General features: G+C 47.0%; 1 protein-coding gene across 1 annotated transcript in view; it reads right to left on the bottom strand.

Moving 5' to 3' along the window:
• Positions 1 to 23,442, bottom strand: part of LOC119436054 (uncharacterized) — a 293,233-nt gene that overhangs the window by 182,808 nt on the left and 86,983 nt on the right. The window contains exons 3-6 of the mRNA XM_037702798.2: positions 19,978 to 20,255; positions 17,850 to 18,186; positions 6,839 to 7,116; positions 122 to 4,421 (exon numbers count right to left, since the gene is read on the bottom strand). Of these exons, the coding sequence (XP_037558726.1) occupies positions 122 to 4,421; positions 6,839 to 7,116; positions 17,850 to 18,186; positions 19,978 to 20,255 (5,193 nt within the window). The remainder of the gene's footprint in view (positions 1 to 121; positions 4,422 to 6,838; positions 7,117 to 17,849; positions 18,187 to 19,977; positions 20,256 to 23,442) is intronic.

Genomic DNA, 23,442 nt, shown 5'->3' with positions numbered 1-23,442 from the left:
CTGTTTGTATCGAGGACGCTGAGATAATGCTTAAACAAATACCTGGACCAACTACCCGGGCCACAGCGTCCGCCGAAATACGCGCATGTTGACGGTCCTAAGTGAGATAGGTGCTGCTTACCTTCCTCGTTGGTCTTTTCGTAATCTGTCCCTGCATCACTTTGGGCTCCCTGATACGGACTGCACTGGAGTCGATCTCTTCGGTGTATGCGTCAAGTCGAGGCCGTATTGCTTGCTTAGATTCGTGTACCTTCACTGATGACACCTTGACCTCTTCGAGGGACGAATCACCCGAGGAGTCACTGTCCTCTTGTTGCGGCTTCTTTGCCCAGCTGTCGGCGAATGACCGTTCGAATGGGCTGCGATCACTGGGGCTTAGTGGGAAAACGGGCATAGCTGCTGCACCCAACATATCGTCAATGTCTTGAAATTTCCCAATGAAGTGTTTAACTCTGTCCCCTGGAGAGTGCTTTTTGGACTGCATGGGAAGCGGTGCTTTTTTGGCGACGCCTTTTTCGAACTGGTCTTCGAACTGTTCAAACGTTTCCGGCTCTTCGTCGCTACCGTACTTCAAAAGAGAGTCAATGTCCTTGCAGGAACCTATAAATTTGGTCACCGGCTTTCTGCCGTTCTTCCCCTGATCATTATGCCTTGAAGGCGCCGGCTGTCTCCTCTCTTCCTGTTCGATTTTCTTCGCCTCTGCGGGTTTTGCCGATGCTACTGATCTCCGACCCGGAGGAGGAATTCCAAACACTGTTCGTGTCTGTTCTGGCGAGTTTTGGAATTTACTTTTTGGAAGAGGGGGCTCACTGGGGGGCTTGCTTGGAGCCGTAAAGGATGCCTTAGGTACTTCTGCTGGCTTCTTCTCTACTGGAGTTACCTGTTTTGCATCTACAGAAAGAAGCGTCCGTTGCGCTGCGAGGACAGAAGGACTTTTCAGGTGTCCCGACGAATCACTTTTGCTGAGCTCTCGTGACCGCCTGTAACTTTGGAGAAAGGAATCCGCTGATTGCACCTTGTTAGCGCTCTCTTTGCCTATATCCAAGGATGTCGGCCGCTGTGCAGGTGTTGGCAATGGAAGAGTCCTTGGCGGGGCTAGCTGAGCTTGCGTTTTCTCTTGCATTGCTGGAAACTGTGGCATCGACGTTTTTGGTGGAGCTGGTACGACATGCGTTTTTTCTTGAGCTGCAGGGTACGTTGTCGGTGTCTGTACAACTGGCTTAGCTGGAGTTGTAGATGCTTGTGTTTTTTCTTGCGTCTGCATAAACTTTGGCGGTGTGTGTACTTCTGCCTTCGGCGGGATCGTAACGACGGGCGTCTTTTCCTGTGCTGCTGGAAAAGATTGCGTTGACGCTCCTGACTTCGCTCGAATAGGTAAATGCGTTTTCTCCTGTGGAGTTGGAACGGATACAGCCGTTGATTGCACCTTCGCAGACGATACCGGAGGTTGCGCTGATGATGATTCCGGAGGCGGTGGCACAGGGAAAATCCGGACTAATGACACGGGAGGTGGTGCCACAGGTACGGCCCTCACTCGAGTCGGTGGCACGGCAGCGGGTGGCGGAACTGGCAGAGGCCGCACTCTAGCCGATGAGACCGAAGCCTTGGTCATTGAAGTCGGCGATGGTGTCGCGACACTACTTTGCTGGTTCGGTTGAACTGAAGAGGTGGGCCGCTGGCGGCGGATCACAACTGCCTGCGGCTGCGCTGCGCTTAGAGTTTTGTTCTCATCAGGCTTTGAGTCACTACAGACGGACGGTGTAGGAATTCCGGAATGTGCCGGCCTGCTTCGCCTCACTGGTGGCGACTGGGCTGTGGTAGGAACAGAGGAAAACTGGGAAGCTAACCTGTTCACTGAACTAACGCTTGGACGGCTGAAAGGAGACAGCGGCGATGTTGCAGAGCTGCTTTGTTTTTCTTCAGGAGGCGTTTCTTCGACAACTGGCTGCTTGACATACGGCACAGCTGTCCTGTTTGTGACCACTGGGCTTAGCAGTGTCGGGCTCGTGACGCTCTGAGAAGAAGGTGTCTTTGCAAGCTGGCTGGTTTCTGCAACAGTCGGTTTAGGGAAGCTCGAGAGTAGGCTTATTTCTTGCCGGCTCTCAGGAGAGCGCACGTCTCCAGTACCAGTTTCTGACCTATTTGCGTTAGCGGTCACTTCTAACGCGTGCCTAGGAGAAACGTTCGTAATCGCGTGAAAAACATCAGGGAATGTGCTTGAAGAGGCTAACTCACTGGGCAAGGAATCAGGCTCCTTATCTGTGGTGGTGATGTCTGATGACGCTGCTTTGGGAATAAATGATTCGGTAGGCAGATTTGTCTTATCGTCCTCTGTTTCATCAACCTCGTTTCTCTCTTCAGTTTCTTTAGCTTGTTCAGGAATTGTCCGTGTGCCGCCATCTGGCACCGAAACAGCATTACCATTCTGTTTCTCATGGTTCTCAACATCACTTTCTTCTTCCGTTTCGTCAGACGTTTCTTCATCCTTGACTTCATGCTTAGTATCTTGCTGGACATCATCTGAAGGCTCACAAATTACATTTTGTACCTCTTCGTCTTTTCTTTTCGTACTGTCACTCTCAACTTCCTCGTCACTTTCCTCGTCTTCATCACTTACTTCAGAAGCTTCTTCGTCACTTTCTTTTTCCTTTGACTGTTCAGGTGATTTTTCCTTGTCGCATAGCCGCTCCGAATCGACTTTGTGCGATATGTCTTCTACCTCCACTTCTTTGATGTGTTCTACCTCGACCGAGGGCTCTGTCACATCGGCATCCCCTTCCCCACCCGCCGTTTTTACTTTGTCCTCAGTGCTGCTTGTTTGCTCTTTCTTTTGTATTTGTAATTTCACTTCTTCGCCAGCCTCTTCACCTTTCAATTCTTCAACTTCTCCTGCTTCTTCCTCTTCTTCCACGTCCTCCGCTTCAGGCATTTCTTTATTGTCTTCTTCATTATCTTCTTCATCCTCTTCTTCGTCTTCGCCTTCCTCTTCAGACCTTTCAGATTTTTCAGACTCAGATTCACTTAAAATTTCTCTAGTTTCGCCTTCAGGAATGTCGGCGCTTACAGCCTGTTCAACGTCGCATTTCTGTTTGCCTTCGGGCGTCGCTTCCTCGCTAGAAGTGTCAACCTCTTCGTCTTGCTGTACGGTGGTTTTACCTTCAACCGTGTCACCAATTTCGTTGTCTGATAAAGCCCCCGCGGCCCCTTTTTCATCCCCGCTAAAGTCAAGAGTCTTATCTTCCTCATCTTCCTCTTCCTCATCCTTTTGGCTGTAGTCGGATGACTCAGCCTCGTCGTGCTCCTCTGCTGGGGCTTCTTCCTTCACGGGAGCTGCCGCAGAAGGCTCTGGAGACAACTGGCCGGCTGAGGGAACGGGTGTGACCGCTAGACTAGCTACTTCGTCCTCATTGTCCTCATTGTCCTCATCCTCTTCATCTTCGTCCTCGTCGTCCCCTTCGCTCGTCGTGTGAGTTGAGACGGTAACGTGGGGAGCACTCAACTGTGGAGGATCGGCCGCCTCTGATGAACTCGTATTTGAGGAGGCAACAGAGCTCGTCGACTCTTGTCGGTCATACTTGACGGCAGGTGTAACGCTGGTTACGGGCTCGGCATCCAGTATGTTCTCTTTCGAACCCTTGCGACGGAGGGGCCGGCGCACACGTCGGCTGCGAGCCTCTGATGCGTCTTCGTCGTCATCCGTGGTGGTAGTCGCTTCCAAGAGATCTCCGCCCGATGCACTTCGAGATCGGTCGTGAAGGCGGTCGTTGCTCTGGCAGCTTTGCAAAATGTTGTCCCTGCTCCCTTTCTTGGACAGTAGTGTGTTCTGTGAAGAGCTTCTGGCCACAATTACCTTCGAACCACTAGCGCGGAGCCCGGGCTCTGGCAGCACTGACTTTGAGCTACTTCTCCCGACAGCCGAAGATGCCGACCTTGAAAGGGCGACCGCTCCTTCGTCTTCGGACGTCTCTGTCTCTGTGGTCGTGGTTGTCTCAGTTGCGTTGCTAGACTCCATTTTGTAATCCGTTTCTCCGGGATGACTACATCGCTCGCGTTCTTCTCGTTGCCTCGACAGGTACATTTCTCTCTCTTCCTCCGTAAGGTTCATATTGAGCACAGACTTTCTGAAGTCTTTATTTTGTTCAGTTTCACATTCCTCTTCGCAAGAGGTGCTTGTGGTAGAAGAAAGTGCCGCACCCCTCGGTGGGCTTGGAGTTTTCTTCACTGTTGATCCGTTGAGCACTGGAATTCTGGAACATGAATTCGTCAGGAACAATGTCCTTGCCGGGGGCGATGCTGCTGGACTAAGGGAGGTGCTGCTCCGACTTCTCGCAGACAGTGCATGGCCCCCTGAACTACCCCTCCTGGATATTTGTCGTGGTATGGCGGAATTAATTGACGTCGGTCTTCTAGGTCCGCTATACCTGCAAAGAAATGATATTTGCCTTTAGGTGCACGCCATTATTCCAGTTGTTTACTCTCTTCGGGTTAATTTTCTAGGAAACCGAAGCGAAAGCAGGTCAACTATTCGCGACAAACGCTCCAGCATAATTTATTCTATACACCTTAGAACATATGCAATCATCAGCCAGCTCCGATTTCCCTATTCAAATACATGTAAAAAGCAGAAAGGCTCTCATGAGACAATCGCTGGATCCATTCGGATAAAATTTGTTGCATTTAAGACAGAAAGATAAGTTCAAGCAATCTACGAAACACATGTTTTAAAACAACTAAAGCACGAAGTTTATACATCTGTAACTATGCACCAAAACAAATCTATATCACTGTCTCTATAAACTGCGTATGTTAGAGCATCTAAAGCGGACAAATTTCATATAGGAGTTTACAGCTTATTTGAAATTCTTACAATCCTTACCTACTCACAGACCTACTTTCAAATTAGTGATATATTAGACAGCGGTATGTAATACGTCAATTTTACCCACTTTAGATGACTTAATAGGGGCAGTTTACAGAATTTCAATATTGTTTTTTATTGCCGAGTTAAGGAGTTGTAAACTTTATACTTGAGTTCTCTGAAATCTTGGGATTCTCAAATATTTTTCTAAAAAATGTACGGCATGAATAAAAAAATCACTTCCTACAGTTACTAGATTTGAACGTAGTCTTAATTTATCCTAAGCCCTCTCACGATGGTTTTGTTTCCAGTGATGCTTCACTGATTCGCAAACGACGGACCACACGTACAATCACACATTTACTCGCGAGTAATGCATTCGTGCATTCGTTGTTACATCGTGTCGTCAAACACGTAAAACATTGCCTTTCCTTAATTTTGTTTTGTAGACTAGAAAAACTGGGTTAAGTGTTATTGTGAAGCGTCCCACAAAACCTCGCACATATGTATTTGTAATATACACGAAAATATTACGTTAAAGGTACCGCGAGGGGTCATCCTGCTGTCCGCACAATACAAACACTGTACACATGGCGTTGTCTTGAAATCAACCAAGGGAGCCCAATTTCAGATAACTTTCTCATTATAACAAACACTTTCTTTCGCGCCTTTAGGAAGTTGTTTCCATATGGGGCAAAAACTGGTATCACGTTTCATAATGAGCGACCACGCAGTTCACGCTTGAGTTGTGCGAACATTATACATTAGAACGTTTAGTGCAGTGTTCGCGCTCTACCGCTACCGCTACCGGTGGGCACCGTTCATGTGCCAGCAGCACGCACGCCAGCTTATCTTCGCGGCGCACGTGCAAGCAGGTGGCACCTCGCACAGGCAGTACTGTTCACTGGTACAGCAGCAAAGCTATATTAAGCTCTTGTGTCCTAATTTCAACACTGACTCCAACTGCAGAGTATTCGCTCGCTCTAACCTATCTTCATTTCGTAGAGGTATCAGCACGGCGCATCGTGGCGCTTAGCATGGAATTAATGCAGATGTATTCAGTATCCTCAAATCCTCATAGGACAAAGCCAGCGTTCACTGGCTATAGCTGAATAAGCATATATACAGGATTTGCGTGAGAAATGGAGAGATAGAGAGATGTGTAAGGACAGCAAGGGTTGAGAAGTCGGAATGAGATACATTTATATAACCAACTACTAAAAAAAAGAGGAACAAGATGGTTGGTGATGAGGAAAGATGGAAAAGGCGAAATACGTAACGGAGAGCTTTAGTGGGAGCCTAGACTGCTGACCCGCTCTGCTTAAACAATCAAGTAAGGGCTAGATGACCTGAAAACTAGATTTACAGTCCCGAAAGAGGCCCATCCTCTGAAGACGGTTGGCTGTCGAGATGGGCAAGGGAAATAGTAAACATCTGTCGATTTTGCACGTACTCAGGACAATCGCATATATAGTACACGGTCTGTAGATTCAGACCCATTAAATGCATTACAGTCTGGAGACTCAGTGCGTTGCACGAAGTGTGCATAACGACGTGTAACCGCCACTCCCATGCAGTCCAAGCATCTGTAGAAGACTGGCACTGTTGTGCTGAATTTCGGGTGGTAGTCTAAACGACGCAATGAGACCAGGGGAGGCTTGAGAAACCTTCTCGTCATAATGCGCGTCAAGCTTTTGTGAATGCTTGTCCAGGACCTGCATTTACGAAGCTGCTTGTATGCATAGACGCTCTATAAACGAGCCGCAGCGAATTGCTATAGCTATAGCACGAAGATAACGAGGGCACCAGCAACAGCTCTTAAGAACCAGAAGCTTCATTAATCGAGCGTCAGATTCTACCTGCTGAAAGCGCGTTCATTGAGCCCAACAAAGATTATGCACAATCGGAACCTTTGTTTGCAAAAAAGCCGCGAGGGCCGTGGCTCATCTTGCCGCATAAATGATGGAGACTCTAGCGCACCTTGAAGATTCTAAGTCTGCAGAGTCCACTTGTTGACCGGCGGCGCGCCGGACGGTCGCCTGCTGCCTGGACGCCGGTGGGCGGGCCGGACCGCTGTCACCAGCCGCGTCAGGCGTCGAAGTACTTCGGCTCACGCCGTCGTCTGCCTGGTTTTCCTCGTCTTCGCTCTGGTCGTCGTCGCTCTCTTCCGAGTCGGACGTTGAGGTGAAGTCGGCCGGGGCCAAGCCACGCTTGCCGCTCTTCGATTCGGACTTGGCCAGATTGGCATCGTTGGTCGCCTGCGCGAAGATACGGAACAGCTTATTCGACCACGCAAGTGGAAAAAAGACACTGCACTACTTCGGCACTGCTAAACATTCTTCGCCCCGCCACTGCACGGCTTGCCTTCGTTCGAGCTTCAACACTGATTGCAGAATGACTGCTCAAAAAGACTGCAATGAGCGTTCGGTTAGATTACTGCCATATTGCTACAAAGCAGGCTGCTCTAACAAACTAAGTACTCTATTGCGCTAATTCTTAAACTAGAATAATTTTCGTTGGCAAAGACAAAAATTCTTGCTAAGGACTGGACAAATGCTTGCTCGTGTTGGTGGCATACAAATGTTAATTTAGCATGATCAAAAGAACGGAAACTACTACAAATCTTTTACAAATAATATCGTAACAGTGACATCTCTGTTACAACATTACCAACATAAGAAAGGTGTACACCCTCTCACTTTTAATAAGCCATAAATGCAGAAAATACTCGAAGAAAATTTGTACACTTAGGGGCCTATATTGTCCTCAAGCAATATTAACCTGTCTTGCGTGCATTTCCTTTCTTTAGCGCTGCGCTCTCAGTACTTACAGGTAAGTGAGAACATGTGCGTACAAGCGTGATATATTTTTTCTGACAGGAAAGTACCGAGCGCAGATTGTTAAATGAAGTAGTGTAGGCAAGACTGACGCCTATTATTGTTGGGAGACAAGATAAGCCGCAAGGAGCGCCAAAAAGATTTAAAGTGTATTCTTTCTTAGACCCTTGAAAAATTTAAGGTTGTAGGGCCTTTTCGTCAGTGCTTTCGTCAAGCACCTAGACAAGCTGCTACTTTCTTCTTTTTTTTTTCTGTTTCATCTATGTGAAAAGAGAAAATCAAGAAAAAAATGACATTGAAATAGCTACGCCCTATGCCAAGATAGTGCCAAAATTTACGGTATTTCTTGAGCGTTTCCTGCGGTATTCTACTCTTTAGAGAATAAACTTTTTTCAGTGCTGTTTCGTTCAACTACGAGCTAGATTTTCACGCACATGCGCGGACGCATGTAATGCACGCAGTGACACGAGTGCACATTAAAGTAAGCCGTTATAGCTTTAACTTTTGTTCTTTCTACATGATTCTTTTTCCAGTTTTCAGTATATGCTGACAAGGAACGAGAACGTTCTCTCTCGATCTCTCCTTTTCACGTGGTTGATTTGACACTGCTACACAAGCGCTACGCTTTCAGTAACTTGAGCTTTGTGCCGTAAGTATGATGTTATCTTTAGCCACCGCGGTATTCTCAAACTGCTGAAGCAGAAGAAACCGGCCTGATTATGTCCATAGACACTCACTGACATCAAGCCGCCATTCGCACGAACTTGAACTACTTCTGTTCTGGTGCAGTAGTTGTGTCATCATTCGTGAACAGTTCACAAGGCATTGCAAAAAAGCTTTCAAGCAGAAAACACTGACATGGACAGACGGGAAGAATACATACGCTACACCTCATACAACGAGCTCTGGCAAACACTATTCTCGAGTTCCTTTCTATTTCGCTGAGCCCTTCTTTGCAAGCATTTGTCGCCAATTCATTGAGCGTCAACATTTCCACCGCTCATTGCAGAGTGAGAATGTCGTCCTGAAGCGTCAAGAAAAACACCATCATCGATGCTGTCGTGAAGATGTTCGGCTTAATACCCTCTTCGGAAGAACATGTCTAGCGAGTAGCGAACATACTAAAGCCGGAATTGTAGAGGAAAATTCGTCTCCTCAAGGAGTTTCTGCACGTGAAGTGCCCCATTGCTGACGTGTTCTTTCGACAAATCAGTTTCACTAGTTACGCGACAGAGCTACTGAGGACTAGGAAATTCCTTGCTGCCCTGAAGCTGCACATTTCCTGTCGTAAAATGACCTGTTCCATAAGGACTCCGCTCCAAACCATCGGAAACCGTTGGTTGCACCGTACCTGTGTGACCTGTTCCTCACAGATAGTGGGCAGAATAATTTATATGTATTAAAAGGCAACAAACTTCTAGCTATTTCTCGCTATGTAGATGATTTGCTCGCCTAATACAGTTCGGTGAATGAGCTAGAACTAACCAAATGCAGAGAAAGTATGTTTGCCACCTTCCATGGAGCCATGTCTGGAATCAAACTTTGCCTTTAAAATGCCAGAAAAAAAAAGAATTAGGTTCTCGATTGGACCGTCATTTTCGAAGAGAAACACACATGCTGGAAGTGCGAAACACTGTCATGCAGCGGGTTTCTGCCATACGATTTCGACCATTCCAAGAATGTAAAACGAGCCATCATGACCATCGGTTCTAGAAGTGGTCCTAAACAAGTCATGTCATGATGTATTAGAAGGCAGCTTCATGCACCAGAGCTCCAGGCTTACCAACGCAGGCTACCCTAAGGGCCTGCTTACAGAGGCAGCTGAAGCGTTGCCAAGAAACACGAGACGCTGGAACAGTAAAGCCCATGAAAGAAAAAATGAAAGAGGCACCAGGGAAAATGTTGCCGCTGTACCGTATATACGCGGCCTAACCCACAAGCTAAAGAAGATAGCCAGCAAAGAAGGCGTCAAGGTGGTATGCTCAGCACCAAACAAGGCTTATTCAATGCGTGCCCGGGTCAACAATTGCCCAGAAAAATAAGCAATGCGCACACAAAACAAAATAATAATAAAGAAACCAAGAAAAAAATAAGCTAGAAGAAGTAAGTTGCCTGCAAGAAAGGGATGATCTACTATATACCTTACTCCCATGACCGTTGATATAGAACAAACAGCACTAGAGAAGCACCCCCGCCGGGCATCTCGGTTGTCATGAACACCATTGTCATTGCACCTACCCGCCGCGGTATAGCCAAGTGGCTATGGCGTTCGGCTGCTGAGGACGCAGGTTCGATCCCGGCTGCGCCAGAGGCACTTCTATGGGGGCGAAGTTCAAAAAGCTCGTGTACTTAGATTTAGGTGCACGTTGCAGAACCCCAGGTACCCATAGTTAATCCAAAGTCCCCCACTACGGCGTGCCTCATAATGTGATCGTGGTCTTGGCATCTAAAACGCCAGCATTAATATTTTTTTGTCATTACTCCGCGCAATTTCACGACATCAAGGTTTTATTAAAAAAAAGTAAGGACAAGCTGGACGTGCGAAATTTTAGAAGCCATATGGCCATTGACGGAATCTGGCTATCTTGGATCACTGCACCATCAATTCTACTGACAGAAGAAGGCGTAGAAAAAGAAGGCTACCAGTGCTAAACTGGTCTATCAGCCAAAGAAATCAATTATCGGCGTGCCCAGAAAGCAACAAAGAAAAAAGCACTGCATTGGTAAGTGTCAATCAAAATGAATATTGAACGTTCACTTGCCAGTGAAGCGGTGCGTCATGTCTCTCTCTCTCTCTCTCTCTCTCTTTATATATATATATATATATATATATATATATATATATATATATATTTACTGTTATCCAGTGAATCCTGGAGACACGCCGTCTGACACTGTAGTATATAATAACATGATAATGTATACGAGTGCAAATAAACTACCTTCGGTTCCTCTGTGGAAGCTTTGTTTGCCACAACGTCGGTGCTGATGAAGCGGCCACTCCCCATATAATACGTTCATCCTTGCTACTGTTCGCGAGACGGCCTTCGTATATTTACGCTCGAGAGCCACGCAGGGAGTTCACGTAATGCTGTCTTCTTGCTGCCGCTTGTGTGTTCCAACTTGCGCAGAGAGCGGGCCGCCGTTGTCAACGGGTGGCTCATGTGGTGTAAGCCTCCAAACACGGGAGCGGCTGTTACGACTCCTTGCACGAACAACGACGCGCACACGGCACTCGTACATCGCTCCGCTGACACCGAGCGCTGCGTATGGCGTCTTGCGGCCCAATTCTGACGCATAAAGGATGTGCGGTGCTTCAGTTGCAGCTATACTAAGCGCCCAAGCAAGCTACCACGATCCACGATAAACACGACAACCATGCACTGGACCTTCCGGTATAACCAATGTGATTGATGGCACACGGAGAAAACCTCACGGAAGCCCGGTGTATGCGCCTCGCTGGGAACACCCTTTAATTCGCTGCAGATGCGCTTGTTTTGAAGAGTACGGCAATATGCAACTGTTGCAGGAATGCAGCGTTTCATATGGGGCAGCAAACGGAAACAGTAGCAACTATAGGAGAGGCAATTTTCACTCGATCCTTATAGATATTTACTTCTTTATTATTTGTAAAGGCTCGACGGCCAGTGTCTTTTCGACGCTTGAATGTATAGGAGGCGCGGGCAAGAGCTCCCGGAAGCACCGCCCATAATCCAAACACCTTATGTGTTTCTCCGACGCAATGTTATGCTAACTTTGAAGGTTATGGTGCACAAATCGGAAGCTCGAATGTTTTCTGGAAACCAAAGCGACAACCACGCGAAACGTGTTTTCAACATACAGGGCGTCCATTTTTAAGTTTTACGAAAATTTTTAAGATCGCCTGTGGCAGGTAGCATAATTCTTATCGTTGAGCTGGGTTATTCGAAGAGGCAGACATTAGTAGCACGAAAAATTGAAACACATATTCAACTAATTAACAAAAATTGACTAATGAACTTCTTGGTTAATTACTTTACGACACATACTGTAATTTACGAATTGTAGCCGGTGAACTTGTCAGGCGTATCCATTTGGAATGAATTTTCAGGATGACACGTACCAGTTTCGAAATATTATTTCCCAAAGTGTGGGACGAAATACATGGGCGTCCTAGTTACTCTTGTGCTTCAACGTATAAAACAGCATTTTGGTAAAAAAAAAAGTAAGTGGAACAGCAGTGTATTTTTACGGCGAGTTTGATGGCGCATATCTCCAAAGTGGTGTCATTCTGGAAATTCATTCCAAGTGGATACGCCTGACAAGATCACCGACTACAATTCGTAAATTGCAATATCTGTCGTAAATTAATTAACTAGGAAGTTAATTAGTAATTTTTTGTTAATTAGTTGAATATGTGTTTCGATTTTCGTGCTACTAATATCCGCCTCATCGAATAACCCAGCTCTAAAAAATTTAATTATGGGGTTTTACGTGCCAAAACCACGATCTGATTATGAGGCACGCCGTAGTGGAAATTTGGAAATTTGGACCACCTGGGGTTCTTTAACGTGCACCTAAATCTAAGTACACGGGTGTTTTCGCATTTCGCCCCCATCGAAATGCGGCCGCCGTGGTTCAATGAATGATAAGAATTATGCTCCTGCCAGAGGCGATTTCTAAAAATTCCGTAAAACTTAAAAATGAACACCCTGTATTTTCACGCCGACACCGCGTTATTTATCATCGCGCAGCTGCTATGCTGTAAAGTTGGCTCAGTGGCATTCAGTGGGCTTTTGCCCTTAATTTGACTTGAAGTGGCAGCCGCCGAGAATGCATAGAAGGCGGCATTGTAGCGTGCACAATGCACAGAATGTAGACACGGCAACGACAGGCTGAAAATATGTCGGAAATGCGCTCTGTGCCATTGTCGCTCGAGGGATTCCTGCTCAGCTGTTTAAATGTTGATCCCGCACCACGAAAAAAAAAAAAAAATCGGGCGTCATGCAACCGTCCTGAACTGCGTAATGTGCTGAGCAGGGTGCTTGCCCAACGAAGAAGTGTCGTCCCCTCAGTAGCATACAGTTCATCAAGAAGTTAAGCAACGAGGGTGCCAGTGCCAAAGCAGTCTTTTCTGCACCCGCTTACGAATTGCGCAAGTGATATAACCATGTGCCCTCTCACACACCTGAAGTCGCATACACAATGGCCGAGTAAGGCATTTCTGAAGAAAATGTGTCGAGCTAGCCAACCACACAACTCGATACTCACGCCCATATATATTATCTGGTAGCTCGAAATGTCGAAATAATGGTTTCGTCGGGGTTGTGCAGGTCGCTCCTTATTAGACGCTCAGCGGTCTCAATAAGCAGATGCTGTTCTACGATTGTAGCTCTTTCTTACACATCACACATGGAACTTGTCATAGCATTGTTAGAATACCAAATTCTTTAGCGTTTTTTTTTATTCACAAATTCTCCAGTTTGCTTACAGAAAACCAGAAGGGTCAGGACTAAAGGCGCTAGCAAGCGCCTGACTGAGGCCCTGACCCCTGTACAATCTGCGCTCCAGCGACGCAATCAGGACAGTGTAAGAATAAACGAAAAGGGAGTAGGGGAAACGTGAACAAGCAAATTAAGCAGGCAAGTTCGAGAAAAAATTATACATGCAATTTAAGAAAAACAAGCACAACCATATGCAAACATAAAAAAAAAACAGCATGAGCAACACAGTTTGGGCGAGTAATAAGAAACGTAATTAACCATATTTGTAGTACTACTGTTCCAGTTCTTGACGTCACGATTTGCTACAGTACGCATCCGGGAACAAATATAGGAAACAGGGAAACAAAAACAGCCATAGTTCATTACTGTGTCTTACATATAAAATCGCTGTACTATTCATTGGGCTCCAACTGGCATGAATAAACATTTAGAGTGAAAAAACACACATAATCCACATGAAAACCGCACATCACACCAACGAGCTATGTTCGGTAACATATATTTCTTTTATACAATTTTATTGAAGACGATTGCTTTATTAGGTCTAACATTTCCCTGTTTTCATTTGGGAGCTTAGGAATTTTATACCTCAAGCTTTGCATCCCATAATTAGTTCTAATGTTAGGTAGTTTATAGTTAATCACTCGAAAGTTGCGGTCTGTGGTCGTTTGAAGATAGACTCAAAATTTGCCCAGTTTTCTTTAGTTTGCCTGAACATATAAAGTGAGAGCTTCTCTGTATAGAGATGATTTGGTGGAACTAATTTATACCTTATTTTATATGGAGATGTGGTATCATTGAAGCGGACGCGTTCAAGAGCACGAACAGCTCTCTTTTGTAAACCTCTAGTTTTTTTAATTGGTCTTCGTTGTAGAGCCCCATATCAGTAAGCAGTATTGTATATCAGACTGAGTTAATGCATGATATATAACCGGTTTTAATCTATTTGGAATTAAAGAACCTATTTTCCATAGTGCGCCAATTGTTCGAGATAGCTTACTTTGGAGATGGGAATATGTGGTCATTCCACGATAAATATTCCTGAAAAAATACACCTAGAAACTTTATACTGCTCGTCTTTTCAAGCACTGCGTCTTCGAAACGCAGTTTGAAACTATTATGTATATGCGAGTTTCGAGCTCTGAAGATGACATATTTCGTTTTACTTATATTCAACTGCAACTCGTTTGCATCTAACCATAGTGATAGTTCTCTTAGCCATATATTAGCTTTTAATTCGGCCTCTTCCAAATTTTTACTATGGAACAATACATTTGTATCGTCGGCGAAAAGTACTATCTCCTCAGTATGGGGTATGTTGCAGATGTCATTCACATATAAAAGAAATAAAAGGGGACCTAATATCGAGCCTTGTGGTACTCCCGTTGTGATTATGTGTTGATCAGAAGAACAGCTGTTTAATGTTACGTACTGTTTGCGATTTTCCAGGTAACTTTTGATTAAATGATAAACCTTTCCCCTTAAGCCGTAACAGGGTAGCTTATTTAATAATATAGAGTGAGTAACTGAGTCAAACGCTTTCTTAATATCTAAAAATATTCCCACCGTAAAGTGTTTGTTTTCAATGTTCTCAACTAATTTTTCTTTAATGCCTAGTAGCGCTAGCTCAGTCGACTTGTTTTTCTGGAATCCAAACAAAGTGTTTGTACCGATACAAAGTGTTCTGGCCAGTTTTGGATTGTTTTATCCCTTTACAGGTGCGCACGGTCCCTGCGATGTCTTTCCAATCACTACGTGCTATTCCTGGTACTGCATTGATCAGTGCTCAGACAAAAATTGCAAGCAACACCAAGGGAGCATCCTGGAACGATCGCGTTCAAGCGAGTGGCGGTAGGTCAGCGGCAGAAAATGTGAAGAAGGGTATTTATGGGCAGACACACTTCCTGCCAGCCTTATTTTCCCGTGGCATCGTTGTCGAGTACAGCAGCAACCCCTTTCTACGTGTAGACTTGTTGCGGGTGTGAACGAAGGCCACACCGAATGCAATGACAAGATTGGCAGCAGGAACGTCGTTACGTTAAAGAATAGCTTACACTATAACTGCGCTGGGTGTTAATTCATGAAAAACTACAGCTGAAGCTGCAAGTTCTAGTATAGATCCCTCGAGTAATTTTATCTTGTCAGAGAGTTCGCTGTAGTTACACGGCACGCTCTATGAATCGTACCAGCAGGCTTTCAAGGTAAGCGCTACGGCACTCTGCACACGTATGCTTCTAGATGTTTGTGGCTTAACTAATTCAGCAGAGTCTCAGTGTTTTCAGCGAGAGTGTTCATGTCACGCGAAGCGGTGCGAAAGTCGATTAATATAAAGCAAGCTTGTTTACCAGCGCATGCTGCGTGTAAAGCGCACCGGGGTTTGTGAGGTTCGCTTCAGCTTCGCAATGTGAGGGACCTAGTTTTGAAACATGGCTCTGGCGAAGTGCCATTTATTTCAGAAAGCAGCTGTTGCCGCGTGACGCATCGCCGAGTTTCCTTACGTCACACACGGCTCCTCGCATGATGGACCGAACCATGACGCAAATTTTCGTTGAACCAGATATAGCAAATTCTGCACTAAGTCTGTCGTCTTGGCCATTATGTCGTCATTTATTCTTTGTTGGATCAGCAAATTTAACAGCTTCTTCGCAGCTCAACTATTCTACGGCTTGTGTACCGCCGTGTACGCCGTAGAGCTTGTATAAGCGTACGTACATGCTGCGCACATTCCCTACTAACAAAGATCATTTTCGGAAGAGTGGAATGGTGCCGCATGAACCCTCCGTGATGACGAGGCTAACTAGCCCGGAGGCCACTCACTATTATTGGATCAGAACGGATTCATCGTACACGCCAGTTTGGGTCTTTCAGGACTGGGTACACGTCTTCCCCGCTCTGTGCAGATTGCGGCAACTATGGAGATGCGGATTACTTGTTATGGTCCTGCGAGCGATATATTTCGGAGCGAAATATATTGCTTGAAACCCTGCAGAGAAGAGGATTTCGACGCAATTGAGTGCAGCGTTTAGTCTTTCCAAAAGGCCGCAGGAACCTTCGAAGAGAAATATTGCTCCGTTTTGCTTGTTTTCTTCGCAACAGTGGACTTTGAAGCCTGTGGTGATACACAGAAATAACAGTCTTAATGTGGGCAAAAAAGTCGCAGTTTCACCCGAAAGGCGAAGCATCAATTGCGATAGCAAATTAGTAGAGAGCTGTACGGAGTAAGGATATTAGTTTTATGGGCTGTATAAACCTGGACACATTGGCTTACTAACTCAATTAACAAGCATGATGTCAGCGCTCACAAGCTAACATGAATAGATCACACTCGATGACCGCCCGCAACCACTGTCAAAACGCTGGCGGGAGCAAGCGCGCCAGCAGCAGCGAGCGAAGGTTCGTGCGGTCTATCGCCTCAACGGAAACTGAGCGGCGAAAGGCACAGCGCATACAAAGGTAGGAGCCGTGTTGCAGATCGCTTTCAAGATACGGTGCGCACGACCGCCCGCCGCCACACAATGTACAAGTACGCAGTTGCTCGCAAAGCAGAAGCCGCACCCCCTCCCTCCCGCGCTGCCTTCCCGCTTTCCTCCTTTCGCCTGCGAGACTCCAGTTCCAATTGCGCCCGGTCGCAAGATACGCGTTTGGTGCCGCAGCTAAACGTCGCCTCCTCTCCCTCCCTCCCATCCCCCTACGGCCTTTCGCACGACGGCAGACGTCGCGTTTGCTCTCCGTGAAAGCGCGCTTTCACTACAGCATACGGCGCGCGGCGGCGATTTTATCGCCCTTGGACTTTATACGGAACCTCTCGGCCACGACGACGACGGCAGAAATCCGCTTGGAGTGTCCATATAATTGCTATCGCAATAAAACAAGGAGGTCTACCGCAGGAGCTTTGTAAGTGGCCTGCTACTCTACGTAGGGGAAAAGGGAGACGAGAGTGAGAGAGTGCGGTTGACGAGGATAGTGTACGGTGAACTATGTACACGTGTGATGTACAAACATGTTCTGCTCAGGCGCTTGTCTTCCATTGCTAGAGCGTGTAGGTAAGGCCGCTCTCCGTTAAAAATGTCAACGGCGTTCGTGTTGCTCGTGACTGCTGTCTGAGTGTTGTTCCACGGATCCAGAATCATTCGCTCCGAAAGAGGTCTGTCGTCCAAACTAGACAATGGGGCATTAAGTGCCTGAAGTTTTGTGCGGTAATAGTCGCAGAGGATTTGCGATATCGTCTCTGGAGAACCACATGCCTGATGTAATGATAGAATAAAAACTATGGTGATACAATTACATGACGTGAAACCGACGCAACAGGGGAATTTATTGCTCGCCCTGACTGCTATAGGCCGAACCTGCCTGTTGGAACATCGTCACCAACCTGGCCTTATGCGTTTTTTTATGTTATCTGGATTCAGCGTTTCTCTCTGTGACCGGACGTGTGACATGACTTCGCTCACGTAAATGTGATTGTCAGGTTTTTTTCGCATATCAGGAAGTTATCTTTGAAATCACACAATGACAAGGATTCTCTACCTATAAAATGAAGGGAGGTGTGAGGGCTCATAACGTCGTTTTAGCGCATTACGCAGCTGCACCGTGATGGGCACACACGACGTGCAGACAGGCTACTGCTTAACGATACACCTAACAATGACTTGTCAGACTGACGCAGTTTACCTTGGCTTCCGCGTTGTCCGGCTGTTCTTCATCGGCTCTAGCGGGCACGTTGACGAAGCTTTTGGACTCTTGTCGAGATGGCATGCTGCATAATGGCGGTCGCGCTGCGTCCTCCTTGGACTTTACTGAGTAGCTCCGCGACACCGGCGGCTTGGAGGCGCCCTCCTCGCGATGAGCTAGGCTTCCGAACATCTTGACAGCGTTGGCCACGCTGTTGCCCCCAGACGAAGGACGCCGGTAGGAGCTGTAACCGCTACTGCCCGACGTCGGCCCCGGTGCGCCCTGATGCGACGACTGCCGGCCGTAGCTGCTACCTGGTCGCGGCAGCGTGCTCGACCTGCGAAACCCGCGAAGGGAGGTATTGAAATGTCTCTGAGCCATGATACAAGAAAACGATGCGAGTAACTGTGGCGATGACGCATTATATGCAGTACAGAAATATTCTCCTCTCTGCGTTTAGCGCACAGAAAAGGTAGCTCTGTTAGCTCTCCAACCGATCGCTCGTCGCATAGTAATAAAACAGGGAAGATTGCAGGAAAAGAAGCTATCGCCACGGCTCACAAAACCAAAACAGGAGCAACAGCGACGTCTAAGTCTAGCGCCGAAAATTGCACTGCATACAGGTACGGGTATAGGTGTATACATTTAATTGGGAGGCAACACAAAACGGTGGAAGCTGCACACTTCTGGCTTTTTCATTTCATTTTGGAGAGGCTATATTTAAGTGATTGTGAAGTTTGTACCGAGGCTTAACGGAACTTTTGTGCGGGTATGGTAGGCTGTGTCACGACTAGTGAACCGCTCGCATGAACTCTTCCTTAAGTGGTTTTTGTAGCGTTTACGCAAGAACGAGCCATACGCCAAGCCGCCTAGTCAGCAAATGACCCCTAGGCTTTATTCACTATCGAATATATAGGCTTGGAAGCACTGGCGCCAACTAGTGGCACATGTACACACTACAGTTTTTGTATGTCCTTATAGTGTTAATCTTCGCAAATTGCTTTTCTTTTTATCAAACGTGGGAGCAGAGTAGCCTCTACGAGGCCCCAACATCACCTTGCATACATAAAAAAAAATATCAGAGGGTCTTTTATGTTATCCCTAAGACGACTTGAAGGCGAAAGCCCAAGTCCGATGCATGAAAGACGGACACATGACGTACACATCCCCCTTAATTCGCTTAGTCTACTTCGCATACTCATCCCTCTTAATTACAAAGGTCGACGGTTTGACTCCCACCCGTGGTCGTGGGTTCGAATGCCTTAATTAATTTATTTATTTATTAACTCTGTCTTAAATACCTGTGCCTTAATTAACCTCGCCTTAAGTACCACCAGAGGTGGTGGGTTCGACTCCGACAACAGGTAGTGGGTACGACTTCCAGCAATGGTCGTTGGTTCGACTCCCACCAAAGGTCCAGGGTTCGTAGCCTTAATTAACGCCGAAGGTCGTGGGTTCGACTCCCACAATAGGTCGAGGGTTCATAGCCTTTTTGTACCTTTCGTGTCGCCGAAGCGGTTTCGCTCAAGGTCGACTGACTAATGAGACATAGTAAGGCTTTCGCCTTAATAAAGGAGGACACCAAAGAGTTGAAAAATGAGGGCTTATAAATTTCGCTTGCATGTCAGATGGAGTAGCGCATGTCTTCCGCTTCTCGGGATGACGTGGCCAGCTGTGCAAAGGCATTAAGACACTCACCACCTACGAAATATTTGTGATGCTCCCGCAAAAACGCATTGCTTTTATGACTAAAATATATTTTTTAAAAAGGTCTTTACTACAGTCAGTTGCTCCAATGTGCAAGCGTACACGAGTCGCCCCAAAATCCAAAGGTTCCCCTTTCGTGTGATACCTGTCGCAAAAGTTCCCAGGTCAACGTGCATGCTCCTGATATCTGGACACAAAACCGTGCAGCCGCACTGCGCTCACTGGCGCTGATCTACATTGTGCGTGCAAAATATCATAGATACGTGGACGCCTCTATATGCGGCATCTGGCGAGTGCCGAAGATCAAAGCCTCGCCCCATTGTATGTACCTATGTCCGCTGTGGTCAGCTGCATGTTGGCCTTGCAATTTTTGCGATAACAAGTACGCCAGGACGAACGAACGGACATTCAAAAAGCTTGCCTGCTGTAGTCGGATGCGTAGCCACTGTTGCGACCACCGTAGTCCGACCCATAGCCACCCGAGCGCCCGTAGTCGGATGTATAACCAGCGCTGGCACTTTTCCCGTAGTCCGACCCATAACCGGACCCGTATCCCGAGCCGTAGCCCGAGCTTGGCCGGCTGCTCTTGCGGCCGTAATCGGAGCCGTAACCAGAGCTCGACGCCTTGTAGCTCGGACTGTAGACGCTCAGGCTCGGTGCGAGAGCGCCGCTGTAGCGACCGCTGCCGCCGTACGATGGCTGCAAGAAAAAAGGAAATACACTGGTTTGCCTTTTCACTTGTGTCACACATCGTGTCACCGCGGTTATTCTCTCTACTTTAGGCTACGATGATGTCTACGCCGTTATGATGACCTACGAAACAACGTCTTTCTTAGCAACCTTCCCGCCACTTTTCCGTATCGGGTATGTTTGAAACCTCTTTCCTGGGCTGATCCCGGAGGGCCTATAATGATGAGTGGCTCATGATTTTCCTTCGCGTGTGGCACGTTCTAGGCTTGTTAAACTGTACCTTGCATAATTTCCACGATCCACTGATTCCTGTCAATATATGCGTCACAGGCTGAACTCACTAATTTTATCGCAACTCAGAAACAAAACAAAATACAAATATATTATGGTACTTCTCTAATTCGAAAGTATGGAGCGCGGCGTGCACAGGAGTCTGCGACGTAGCTGTGACATAAACTGACCATCATAACCACACATGGTGGAGTTATTATTATTATTATTATTTGATTTGAAAACATATACACAGGAAAGAGAAAGCGAGAAGCAAAGGCTGGCAACTGCCACCAGAAGGGGCACAACGCCTGCCTACTCTTCGGAAAGGACGAGAGAAACACAGAAGGAAAGATAGGAAGGAGGGGAGGAAGGAGGAAAGGAAGAGCGAGATGACAAATCTCAACGAATAAAGTAAAACATACAGTAGGGCCCGTCCCTGTAGGTCAAGCTACTAAAGAATGTAAAATAAAAGAAATAGTTGCTGGGTTACAAACGTGCCCCTAAGTTCGTTGTTTCTACAAAAGTAAGGAGAGCACGATGAGCTTGATCACGTCGAGACGCACAACCACTGGGGTATAAACATTCGTCCAGAGTCGTACACCGCAGGCCAAGGAGATGGTAGTCTCTCACTAGTGATTTGCGTTGCGCACTGAAAGCGGGACATTCCAAAATCAGGTGCTGAAGTGTCTCGCAGCCACCGCAAGACGTACACGATGGACTAGTCACCCGTCCTTGTCTGTGTAAACGTTCGTGCACATTAACACAGCCAACCCTTAGCTTGAGTAGTTGCGCTCTAGCGCGACGAGGCAAGCCTCGACCGCGAACACGCGGCGGGAACGTTCCATTTGCGACGCGTTGGTCTGGATGCTGCTTGAGTAGGTGGCGACGAATCAGCAGGCGAGCGTCATCAAGCTTGCACAAAATTTCAGGGCAAGCGCAGTCGTTATGAGTGCAAGTTGAAGCCAGTCGATCAGCCTCTTCATTTCCGGCGATCCCAACGTGCGAAGGTATCCATTGAGCAACGAGAGATACCCCACGTGATAAAATTTTGTTGGCAGAGTCTGTAATGCTGCGCACAATTGGGCAATCAACCTGACTGCGTTGTAATCTGCTAAGCGCAGCGCGGGAGTCCGTAAATATGACAATCTTCGGCGGTGTGGTTAACTCCTCTTGCACGTATTTCAGTGCAACATTAATTGCTGCTAGCTCCGCAGTTGTTGACGAGGCTGGATGGGGTATATGAAATATACGTCGTGCTTCAGTTGAAGGGCAGAAAAAAGCTGCAGAGGCGCCTTGACCGTCACTGTGCACAGATGCATCTGTAAATACTTGAAGGTAATCTGGAAATTTCTCGAACATGTGCGACTGAGCCAATTGGAATATAGCCGAAACAGGCATATCAGACTTTTTGTGTATGTCAGGGATTGTAAGGTAAATGGGCAGTACGTGTTTGGTGATGTCTTGCGGCGGCGAAGGCGTAACTGAAGCATCATGTTCAGAAATGTCAGTAATGTTCATAAATAATGCTGCCATTTTTCCAATGCGAGAAAACGGGCGGTGAATCAGACGATCAAGGAGCATTTGACCATTCGATGCGCGGTGCAGACGCTCTATATGAAATAGAGCTCTCTGGTCTGCTTGTAGCCTTAGAGGTAAATGATGAGCTTCAGTGAGTAATGGAACTGATTGCGCCTCCCGAGGTAATCCCAGCATTATTCGAAGGGCAACGCGATGATCACGTTCCAGTTGGGCCATCAAACTAGGTGGGACGTTCAGGAATGGAAGCGCATACATCATGCCTGAGAGTACAGATGATTGGTACACCTGCAGAGCCGTTGTTTGGTCACAGCCAGCACCTCTAGCAGTCAAGGCGGCCACATACTTAAGAATGGACTGCGATTTGTGTCGTACGGATTTAATGGCAGGACGCCAAGAGATGCGATCATCCACAATTAAGCCCAAATAACGGTGTTGTCGCACCCAGCTTATCGGCGTTTCGTCAAGGTACAGTCGGCTCATTGTTCGACGAGCGCGATGTTTAGGGTGGTATGCTATTGCAGCCGACTTTGCAGGTGATATCTGCAGGCCAACTTCACCCAAGTACTCTGAAGTCGCGTTCAGAGCTCTTTGCAAGCTTGCACGAAGCCGCGGGCCAAGGTGCGAAGGGCCGCTTATCCACAGAGCAATATCATCTGCATAGATAGCTATGCTCACAGGGAGGTCACTGTCTCGAGGCAAGCGACTTGGAAGCGCGGCGAGTACTGTGTTAAACAGAAACGGCGATAAAACGCTGCCCTGTGGGACACCGCACTTAACAGTGCGGGATTCACTTGTTATTGCTCCAACACGCACTTTCATCCGGCGCTCCGATAAGAAATTGCACACAAAGCGAAGCAGACGACCCGAAATTCCCGCGGTTTCAAGAGCGAAAATAATCGCCTGATGCGGAACCGAGTCGAAAGCTTGCTTTACGTCTAGGAAGAGCATGTAGGCGGAGTGCTTGTTTCCTTTAGCACATTCAAGCGTTGAGACAAGGTCTGAAATGCTGTCCAGAGCTGAACGGCGGCGACGAAAACCACTCATCACATCAGGGAAAAAATTTAACTTCTCTAGCCTGTCTTCTAGACGAAACAGGACCATTCGCTCCATTAACTTGATGACATTTGATGTTAGGGATATCGGCCGGTAGGACTTGAGGTGTCGTGCAGGGCGCCCGGGCTTTAAAATTGGTATTATCACGGACGATTTCCACTCAGCAGGGATTACACCAGTTCTCCATACCTCATTATACTCGTCCAGTATACGGTCATGAAAACTGTTATCAATGTTCCGTAATGCTTGATACGTCACACCGTCTTCACCTGGGGCAGTGCGGCGTTTGGAGAGGCTGAGTGCGTGTCGTAGCTCCTCAAGAGTGAAGTCT

The sequence above is a fragment of the Dermacentor silvarum genome, chromosome 1 (genome assembly GCF_013339745.2).
Source record: "Dermacentor silvarum isolate Dsil-2018 chromosome 1, BIME_Dsil_1.4, whole genome shotgun sequence".
In the NCBI taxonomy this organism is placed as follows: domain Eukaryota; kingdom Metazoa; phylum Arthropoda; class Arachnida; order Ixodida; family Ixodidae; genus Dermacentor; species Dermacentor silvarum.
This window is presented reverse-complemented; position numbering and strand designations above follow the sequence as displayed.